Source organism: Odontesthes bonariensis, chromosome 13 (genome assembly GCF_027942865.1).
Source record: "Odontesthes bonariensis isolate fOdoBon6 chromosome 13, fOdoBon6.hap1, whole genome shotgun sequence".
NCBI classification, from domain to species: domain Eukaryota; kingdom Metazoa; phylum Chordata; class Actinopteri; order Atheriniformes; family Atherinopsidae; genus Odontesthes; species Odontesthes bonariensis.
This window is the reverse complement of record NC_134518.1, coordinates 17,911,752-17,922,940: the sequence shown is the minus strand read 5'-3', so window position 1 is coordinate 17,922,940 and position 11,189 is coordinate 17,911,752. Positions and strand designations below refer to the sequence as shown.

Sequence of the window (11,189 nt, the reverse complement as noted above, 5' to 3'; positions counted from 1 at the left end):
AAGGATAAAGTATATGCGATTAAAATGCGATTAATTTCGATTAATTAATTTCAAAGCCTGTAGTTAACACGATTAAAAATTTTAATCGAGTCACAGCCCTAATATATATATATGATTAAATTATTTTCAAACGTTACACATATACATACATATATTGATGGCAGGAGAACGTCAGGGGACTGAAACATGCAGTTGAAAGCTAATGTTATATTTACATCAGAAAAGCTTTCCTAGAGAACCATAAAGATCACTGCATTCTGCTGTCAGCCAGATTAAGGGTGTGAGATGGATAAAAGACTGACTTTTCTGTTTGGGGGTAATATATTTCTTTATCTTTTTTTAGAAAATAATTAGCTACCTTCCATACAAAAACATACCACTTCTGCCAATTAAAATTCAGTTGTCAAAAAAAAAGAAAAGAAAAATAGTTTTAAAAAAAAAACACACTTTGATGTACAATTGAACGCCATCATGAGTCATTTGTGGTGAATAAAGCCTACTGATAAGACAGCTATTTTCCTGTAAACTCACCAGGAACTCAGAGAAGCAAATACCAGCTGAATGGCTACTTAAAACCGCACTGCATTGGTTGTTTCTCTCGTAAATTTTTATCATCTGCCATCTCATGTAGAACTAAAGCCTGCCTGATGTGCTTGTTGTTTGTCATTAGTAGATTGCACATCGATGAAAGTGGTCAGTGTGGTGCCCAAGAGTCTGTCTCATATCTCAAATAAGCCAAATGCCAGTGTGTCTGTGTCTGTGTGTGTGTGTTTGCTTTTTTAACTGTATTCATAAGGTCCAAAAACAAGGAGCCCACTTTACTTGTGGGGTCCAACATTCTTTATGGGAACCAAACAGAAGGCCTCATATAGCTAAAGGGATTTTTGAGGGTCAAGACTTGGTTTTATGTTTAGGGTAAGAACGAGTTATGGTTGGGTTTAAGCCAAACATTAGTATTAGGCGTTCACCTGTGATGGTTAGGTCTTTTACAGACACAGGGCCAGATTGTTCACTGATGGATTTGAAGTGTGATGTTATTGTGCAAATTAAATTTAATTATACATGTGGAAAATATCATTACACTGAACATCTGTCACACTTTAAGTAAAGATGTCTAACAACTGCTCGCTGTAATATGCCTTTTTGAAAATTGTCTCAACTAAGCCTTTAAAGAGGTGATATTGTGCAAAATCCACCTTTTCATAGCTTTTGAAAAAAATGACACATGCCCTGTTCTTAACCTAATAAACCATTATCGCTATGAGAATATGTAGATATGCAGCAGCTGTGGGCAAGGGAAAGGATTTCTGGGGGTAGAAGTTGTGCGGTTTCTATTTGTAGTCTGTGTGTTGTCCTAGCTGACAAGTCATGCATGGGTGGGCTTTGGTCAAATATAACTGTGTGAAGAGCAGAACGCAGCAGCCTAAATACAGCAGTGTGACAACATCAGCCGGGTTTACATAAAACTGTCGAACAAGTTTCTCATTTCTTATACTTTGCCCATCAGGCACCAGCAATGCCTTATCATGAAACAGATTGAAAGATGTTTCGCTAAACATAACAAGGGAATGCGTGTGATATCATCAGACATCTAATTATACTCGTTTTATGCCTCCTGAGTGGCAAAAAGACAACCGGCTGAATCACCATGGACTGTCTTGCTTGAAAACACGGAAAACACATAGGATATAGTGAGGCATTGCTGTCTAGTCAACTGTAGCAACAGCATCACAAAGAATTTCCTCTTTTTCTATTTAGTATTTCCCCTTTATAGTCTGTGTAACTGCACTGTTTTGACATCCGACAGAAAAAGATTGTAACAATGCACCTTTTATTCTGCATTCTAGATGGGGGTTGGACGCAAGCTAGTCATGACAACCGTTTAGTTACTTTATTGGATTCATTTTTCAAATTGAATTTGTACTGAAAGTGGCTGAGCATTTAAAGTTTATTCCAAATATATTTGCATTGAATTTATGATTGAAACTTTGACAACTGGTTAAACTGCAGTCCTAATCTGCCTTTGTAATCCTGCTTTCTGATTCACAAGTCAAATGTTTTCCCAGTGTAAGAAATTAACAGGGTAATGGGTCACTTAAAGGTTCATTTAGAAAACATATTGAAACTCAGATTGCCTTTAAGAAAAGAAAAAAACTCCAAATCTGTCTGTGTACAACCAGAATGTCGATTAGGGTCTTCATCGTCACAATTTCACTGACAAATTTTGCCTTGTTTGATCAGGCCTTAAGACTTTTAGAAGCCTTCAGACTTTGCCTCGGGAATGTTCCCACCTTAGAAATAAGGAACATAATCATATCGGGAACCCCGATTTTTGGCCAGATGTCAATGTCATGGTCCCCGACTTCTTCAGTCGGTCGCAAAGATCCCTGCCGACACCAACAGTCTTCAGTGGAGATGATAATCTCTTGCTATACTCCCAATTCGACAACAAGTCCCAGTTTTGCCACTACGTATGTGTCTAGATAGACCAGTGACATAGGTGCATACCTTCTGTAAACTCTTCCAGCTTCCTGTTAGTTTTAAGTGTGTGCCATACCCTGAACCATTAGTGGAAAGTAGTTCTGAGAACACGCATCGCTCTCAGCGTTGTGAGGGTGAACATACTGCTGCTGGCACTGGGAGGACATTTAATCGCCTTATCTTTGAGGGTGTGACTATAGCTCAAGAGGTAAAGCATTTGGCATCCAGTAGCCTTTGAGCTGAAGTTAATACTGAACTTTATATGAGTAAAGTACATGAGAGTGTTCCTCACATCTAGGTCACTTGCAGGTCACTGCATCTGTTGATTAAATCTAAGTTAAAGTAAAGAGTGCACCAATGTTAAAAAAAGGAAAGAGAAACGGGGGGGGAAAGAATTGTATAAGAGTTTAATGACAAATGTACAAGTTGTACAAGATATTTTCACTGTTTTGGGTGTCACCATCTTGGTCTTTTGAAACCTGAAGTTTAGATCAAATTGTGGATCAAAGAACTTTGGAAACTACAAATTCCGACTGGGCAGCAGCTCGCAAGGTTGCCCCACTCTAAAGCACACCTTGTTTTATCGTCAAAATTAAATTTAAAAAAGAGTCATCATATTCTATTAAGACACGTAGGTAGTCCTACAATCATCTAAAAAGTCTTCGGAGGTCATGGATCGGTCTGTTTTAGGGTTAAATCGGGGTAATTTCCCACTCACACATCTGTACAAACCAAACAAAAGCTGGTTTTATTGTTGAGACAGGAGGCAACATTTATATTTGATATATTTTCTATGGCTGCTCCTGGAGTGTGCATGCAGCTCTCCTCCAGAGACTGACATGGGGATCAGCACCTCATGTCATTTAAAACAAGAGACATGAAACAGCCTATTTGGAGAAAGGCTACACCAGGGTTATTAAGTGTTCTGAGCTAAAACTTAAAAGACACATTCTGGGGGCATGTGAGACTTAGATTAACTTGAAATGAGATTATCTTTAACTTCATAAGCATCAAAATAAAAGCTACTTGTTAAATCTGCAATTAAGGCATTCCAATTTTCAGCCCGCGGTTAGAGATCATATTTGATCATATCAACCCTTGTTCACAAACCCATGACTGCGCTGTTGCAGCAGTCACAGACCTATGGGACAAGCTATGGGACACTAAACATTTAGTGGTGCATGACCTCACAACATTTTATGCCAGAACTGTTGGAGAAACAAGCCTCTGTATACAATGGTATACACCACCTGCTTGTTCTATTTTCATAATCAAGCCTTTACCCTCAAGCGAGCCCCACAAAGTAGACAGTTTAACCCAAATTTGCATGGATGTTTGATGGCACATCACATTAATGCTTCAATTACAGCTCTACCAAGAAATTCTGTCACTGTACTCGTTGCTCTGTTTAATTGCTGGCTATGGGTCTAAATTTATGCAAAACGGCATAGTAGGCCCTCAAGGATCAATGGAGCACATTTATAACCAGCATAATAAAGAGCAGATTGTGAAAGATGAAAGGTTCTGAAGTACTGAGAAATGTGTCTCCAGGGGGGGGGGGGGTTGGTGACTCATGTATCATATGCGGAGCTTCACGTGAAGATCTCTGCTAGGTGTTTGTAATAATATTAATAATAATAGTAAATTTTATTTATAAAGCACTTTACATTAAAACAATCTCAAAGTGCTACAGTGCAAGCTTAAAAGAAAAGAGGGGCACAAGTTAATAAATGTTTGTGTTGTGCACATGCACCCATCGCCAGATGGTGTGCACACGTGAAAAGCTTTCACATGCGTACCAGCTTATCTGCATGTTTGCATTTCATCCCTAAAAATTATAGGCAACTTAGGCAAGTTTATTTGTATAGCACAATTCAACTACAAGGTGATTCAAAGTGCTTTACAGAGACATTAAAACAGTAGAAATAAAAAGCATGATTTAAATTTTAAACAAAAAGAAAGAAAGAAGAACAATAGTTTTGAGCTTTATTCAAATGCAGCTGAAAATAGGTCTGTCTTCAACCTGGCCTTAAATACACTGAGTGTTTCAAATGTGTCAGCAATCTGTATACTTTTGTTGTCACATAGCCTTTTGGCACATTTGTGCTCACATACAGTCATGTTTAGAAAAAAAAAAGGTGAAAAACAAATCTTCTTCCCTCCATCTTTTTTTCTGTTTTCTGCTTCCTTCTGCTTATCACCCCTTTTTCCCTCTCTTCCCACCATCCTTTGCCTCTGTTTTTCTCCCTCCATCAGTACAGTGAGCCAGAGACAGTGCTGGGGCTGAGGAAATGGATGGTGTGTCTATTTTTAGAACCAGGGAAGGAGGGCACACCAAAAGTAAGCTATGGAGAGAGAGAGAGCGAGAGAGAGAGCAAGAGAGGGAGCAAGAGAGGGAGCAAGAGAAAGTGCGGTTGGAGGAGGAGGGATGTGAGGAGGAGATAAATCTCCACTCTACCTCTGCCTCTGGTCAGAGGCGGCTGAAGCTACAGGAGCGGCATCATTGTATTGAAACACTGGATTATAAATAGCAAACTACAGCCTGTTGCAGGTAGATATTTGAAACTGCAAGAGAGAAGACGAGATCAAGGGGGCTCAACTAAGACCATCTGTGAGCAGGTAAGTGGAAGTGGCGATACCTTGTATGATTACTGAACATGCATGAAGTGTAAACACACTGGGTACCTATTTAGTGCTTCAGCCTGGAGCTGTTGCAGTGGAGCCATTTTTAGACGCTGTACACCGAAGATGTGGTCTAAATTTAGCAATGGTTACACCTCGGAAGAAACTGACGGGGGCTGGCACTTTGGTTTAGCATGCTCTATTTTTGGCATGGAGGTTGGGACAAAAATATATTGCGGGATTCACTCTGGGTTACAACAATATGGGGTTGCATAAGAAAACACAGGCTGACACATTCTGTGGCTTTACATGACTGAGATGGTATTTAAAATGCTCATCTATTTATGAAGCATCCTGCTGCTCCTTGCTGGGAGTGTTTGTATTTTGGGCTGTCCACACTGCCACTCCAAAGTAAGCAGGGAATGATGCCTAAAATGTGGAATATTGGAGTCATGAGAAGCAGAGGGAGGCTTTTATGTTTGATTCAATTGATAGTTTTGTTTTTCAAACACAGGCTACAAGCTGTTGTGTATCATGTGAGCAACTGTTGGACTGGAAAAATGCATTAGTCTGATGAGGTGCTTGAAAATAACAGGGTTACAAAACACTGTTTTTTTTATCTGCTCTTGTATGCATAGTAGATTATGAGGTTAAATTCTGTACTCAACATCTAAAGTTTGTAATATTTTAGGTTGCTGCTTTTTAATAAGCATCCACCTTCCGGTCACAGTCTCATTTGTCACTGCTATCACAACAGCAGCTTTCTTGACAGATGTAATGACTTTACTGAAAAACGTGACACAGGTTAATTAGTAACCAGCATTCCTGAGGCTTATACATTACAATTTCCATTGCCTGCACACTTCAACATATTTGGAGAGTCTGAAGGTTGTTTTGGCATTAAAAATGACCTGTCCCTCCTGGTCTGTCTCTTAGCTATGCGGCCACGGTCCAGACTGCTGTCCAAGAGAAGACTCATGCTGCCCACAATCAGAGAGGGAACAGAGGAGACGGTGAGGGATATGAATGAAGCCAACACACTTCACAATTGTGATCGCGGCCAGGCTGTCTCATCAGAGGACTACCTCCTCTCCATCTGTCACCTGGCCTGCCCCACCTTCCCCACCACAGATGTGTCCCCTGACAACCTCAACACACGGCAGCAGGACGCCATGCAGCGGAGGCTGAGGCCGTCACGGCTCATCGGGGAAGCGTTAACCACTTTTGAGACCGACCTAAACAAGGAGGCACGCACCAACAATGTGCAGCAGGGAGAGGAGAAAGAACTCAACGGAGAGTTGTTGTATGGCAACTCTGACCCTCTGGAGTATATCTACGGACACCAGAACAACCTCTCGGCCTTTTCAGGAAGCGTCAGGAAGGCATTTGTTGAAGGAAAGTTTGTAAGGTATCATGAGAGTGTATGTGAGAGCCGGGCTCGCACCAGAGCTAACAGCATCCCCGGTGCTTTGAATCCAGATTTTCCACACCATCGCAAGAGCACCTCTCCTGAAATATGCACCATCAACAACACTTCAATTCCAAATATTTCCCCGAAAAACAATTTAATCTGGTCAGAGGCTAGGGGAGTTTGTCCAGCAGACAGGGTAGCAGAAAGACAGAGGCTGAATCCAGCCAAGCAATCCATCATCTCTCAGTGGATCTCTGACTGCAGGTCAGTGTGGAGAGTGGCGCGGGTGCGAGCTTGTATGCTCCCTGCCATTGCTGAAGTATAGGGAGCACATGGACAGTCATTATGACGCTCCTAATAACATATCATTATCTCATTATGTAAGAGCAGGAGCTGTTGACATTTGGAAATGTGTAGAAATACATGTCTGAAAACATGCAGAGGCAGTAGATATTGTCAATATTGCCCTTCTGTTATGTTTTATCAGTGTTACTATCCAATATAACATCCTTCCTGTTCTTGATGTTTGATGGCGATCATATGGAAATGGGAAAATCTGTAACACCTGTTTTATATCTTCCAGTGTTTGGTGAATTGTATATAAATAAATAAACCAGTCTTTTGATACTCCTTTGACAGCATCGGGGTGTTTTCTTTCAGCTACAATGCATTTCCTTGCCTGTAGAAAACCCTCAAAGATGAGCTCCACTCACAGCTCTGCTGGTGCCAGGCAATGGAGTTTCTATGGTAACTGTCGTGGGATCCTGCACTGGTAAACACGAGTGTGTAGGAACACAGGCTGAGCGAAGATGACACCATTGAGCCCACACATGCAAGTTGTTGTACTGGAACAACAGAGTCACTGCTGTTGGCACAAAAAAGAAGAAACCCAGCAATAACAACAAGCTTACAAGTGATGGCATGGAGTCACATTCATACGTCTTGATATTGTAAAGAAGAATATCCTGAATTTAATAATAGAATGATCCACCCACAAAATATTGTGGTTGTTTGTGATCATTTTAACTTTTAAATCTAAACCACTAGAGGGCAGGCTTCGCAAAACCCTTCCCATGACTCACACTAGAACATTAAATCCCTCGTAAACTGCTCAGGCCCCTGTAGTATTCAACACCGAGGTAACTCTTACGCGTGTGGGATTTTACTTTCAGTAAAATCAGTTATTTAAGGATCAGATACCTCGTCTCTCTAACAGTGAGAGTTTTGAGGAACCAGTAGCCAACGCAAGGAAAGGCTCAGCTCACCTGTACTACAAAACAAACAAAAACAGAATGTTTCATCATTTAACCGAGGTTGTGTCTAACTTTATCTTTTATGTATTCAGATATCTGACAGATGGAAATCAAGAATCAAACCTTGTTAACACATCCGTGAGATGATTTTATGTCTTTTAATTCATGTAATGAGCAAAATTGGCTGTCGATGCTATGGCTGAGGATTTCTGTTTCCAGTTTGCAGGGCACCGCTCTGAGTCTCAGAGAGAACATTGGGGAAACAGTTCTTACTATTTGCTGGGTCGGGCTTTACAGCATATGCACGTGTTGTGAGGAATCATTGAAATAGGTCAAGTTGTAAGGAGAAGGTGGCCCGCTGCTCTGAGCAGCAACTAGAGTTCACGGCTGCCATAGCAGCGTCTGTAAACACACAAACAGCTAAACGACAGAGGTGTGCCGCACGTGGAAGAATGATTGTACACCAGCATGATTGCTAGTGGCAATCAGATGCTAGCACTGATTGTAAATACCCTCTCTATCTAGCACACTGGGCAGCATTCACAAATGCGACTGGAGATTTCAATTATTAAACATCAGGACAATTAGAGAAGCCCTGAACTTATTTGCTTTGATTTAACTTCAAATTCAAGAAGCTCTGTTGTTTTGTTTTGTTTCTATCTCTTTAAATAAGCACTGGATTTTTAAACATGGCGGTCATAACATTTTATTTCAGGGATGCACCGATACCACATTTTTTAAAACTCAGTACAAGTACAACCTTTTAGTACTTTTAGTGCAGATACCGAGTACTGATATGAGTACTAATCAAGGCCATTACAGTTCTTACAATTAAACACCTTTTATTTTCTTTAGGCATATTCAACCCAAATACAACTGCACGTTGTGCATTTTAGTAATATAAAACTAGAGAACTAAAACTCTTAGTGCAACACATTCTTTTCCAAACACATTGCAGGAAAATTAAGCTCCTGTCAGACTGGTATCGGTTCTGTAGTATCGGAACCCTTTAAAGCAATACTATGTAACTTCTTAAAAAGCCCATTATGGAGCTCCCCCTACAGGCTTGGAGGTAATGTACGGTTAAGACACTGTAAATCTCTTTCTTTTCCTTGCTTCATCAGTCAACGTCTTCTTCTGTTTCTTCGGTGCCTCTGCCATGATGATCGTACTGACAATGTTGCGCTAGCTTAGCCTTATACCTGGGAGCGTGAGAGGGGTCTATTTGTTTTTGCGGTAGGTGTGCCAGAAAGCAAGTCGAAGTACTTCCGCTCAGCTCCCGGGCCGGTCCAGCAAAGTTACATAGCGCAGTTATTCCGACTCAGACCCCAGAAGGGCATAGGAGACAGGCCAATCGTAATATTAAAACTCTTTTGTAGCCGCACAATTTTTTTCAAACTGTTATTTTAAGGTAGAAATGTTACATAGTATTACTTTAATGAATACTGGTATTGGTATCGGTGCATCCCTATTTTATTTGGTCTGGTGGGGCTCCGCAATCCAGCCAAGGTAAGTAATTCTTTGCATTTTGTTTTATAGAGTATAAATAACTACCGAAGGGGGATTTTAAACAAATGCATACTGTGAACTCTGAAGTCCAAAGTTGTTTTCTTTCTTTTTTCTTTTTGGTGCAGCAGCCTCTGCTCTGCCGACAGAGTGGATGGCACAGGTAGAGACAGTGGCCACATTACTGTAAGTGGAATAAAACATGTTTGAGGAACACATCACTGTGTCCTTTCTCACAACACCTGTTCATTACGCTCAAACGCGTTTTTAATTGAAAACCATATTTTTAATCCCTTAGTAAAAAGTAGTTTATTCAAGTGTACTACGAGTATACTTATTTTATACTAAAACTGAGGCAGTATGCTTGAGGTTTACTTTTTATATACAACATTTATATACTTAAGAATAGCATAAGTATATTTGGCTTATACTGAAAAGTCTAAGACCAAGTACATTAATACGAAGACTTGCACCTATACTTCAATACTAGAGCTTATACTTGTACTTTAGTATACATTTTACTTCTTTCTGCCACAAAGTACTTATACTTAGTTTATCTTGATCCAAGAACCAAAAAAGGTCAAGTTGCTTCATCTTTAACGATTTAAGCAGGTACAGTGTAGTGGTAGTGGTAAGATTGCCACCTTTTATGTGGGCGACCTGGTCTCAAATCCCCTGCATGAAAGGTACAGCAGGGGTCCTTAGGCAAGACCCCCTTACCCTACAGACCTACCAGTATATGTCGCTTTGGATAAAAGCATCTGCCAAATGCATAAACATAAAAAGTATGCTACAAGAGTAGCAAGTTTTAGTAATTCTAAGTTCATAAAAGTATACTTCAATAAACTGGAAGTACATACCTAGTACACTCGTCGTATATAGATGAGTGTACTTGTTGTATACTTTTATAAACTTAAAAATGTTCCATTTTAGTCCGAAGAAGTATTAAATTAGTATACTTTCTAGTATAATACAAGTACATGGTCCGTAGTGTACTTGCTATACTTATACTAAAGCATACTTAATAAAATGAACTTCAAGAATACTACTTTTTGCTAGGGGATTGCTGGAATCTGGAATATGTTTCACAGTACAATAGCAAGCCTTTGGTGCTTATATGAACTCATTTGTATGTAGGGGCAAATGTTTAGTAGAGCAAACGTCCTCTTCAGGAAGTGGATGGTCGAAACAAAATATTTTGTGTTTCCAAAGAAAAAGAAATGAGGAAACTGGTTTAGATCATTACATCATCATAATGAAAATAATCATTCATGAAAAAAATCTAACTTTGGAGATGGTGAGATGACCTAATATCTTTCTTGCCTCAAAGCACAATGAAAAACCATCACATACCATTTCAAATATAGAGCCTCTTAAATTCCCTTTCTCCATGAGGTACCCCTTTGACTTTGCTTGAAGTATTGTCCAGTCTCGCATGAATGGCAAAAACTGCATCTGACATCTACTGACATCTATGTGTCTCGTCTGTGTGAATAAAGGTGCGAGGAACAGAAAAGTGAAAGTGACTGTAGTGACAGACGGCTGAAACGTGTAATGTTGCAGGTATGTTTCTGATTTACCGCGAGTGCTTTAGTTACAGTTTGTCTTATTTAGTTTGTCTGCCTGCTCCGTGTTGTAAGACCACATGTGAGCCTTGATCAGCTGAATATGTGGCAGTGAACCCCAACAAGGTATGAGAAATGACAAAAATAAGGTCAAAACTGGAAAAAAAAAAAAGAGAGAAAACTTTCTTAAAACATTCTGTGAAGCATATTTATGAACATAGAGATGTAAAACTGGTTAGTAAAACTGGTAAATGAAAGCTGTTGCTGTGCAACAGGAAGATGAGAATTCAGGGTCTGGGGACTGGTTGCGTCCTGTTGACTGCTGACTTTTCACACTTATCTCAGCGCACA

The 11,189-nt window shown here is 40.0% G+C and overlaps 1 protein-coding gene across 1 annotated transcript; it reads left to right on the top strand.

Moving 5' to 3' along the window:
• Positions 1–4,875: 4,875 nt before the first annotated feature.
• On the top strand, positions 4,876–7,140 carry LOC142397284 (uncharacterized). Its single transcript, XM_075480626.1, has 2 exons — positions 4,876–5,100; positions 6,040–7,140. Exon 2 carries the CDS (start codon positions 6,042–6,044, stop codon positions 6,837–6,839), a length of 798 nt encoding a protein of 265 aa, XP_075336741.1. The 5' UTR covers positions 4,876–5,100; positions 6,040–6,041; the 3' UTR covers positions 6,840–7,140.
• Positions 7,141–11,189: the final 4,049 nt, after the last annotated feature.

Bases quoted from the DNA above. Each gene is read 5' to 3' on its own strand.
- LOC142397284 (XM_075480626.1), top strand. From the start codon at position 6,042: ATGCGGCCACGGTCCAGACTGCTGTCCAAGAGAAGACTCATGCTGCCC.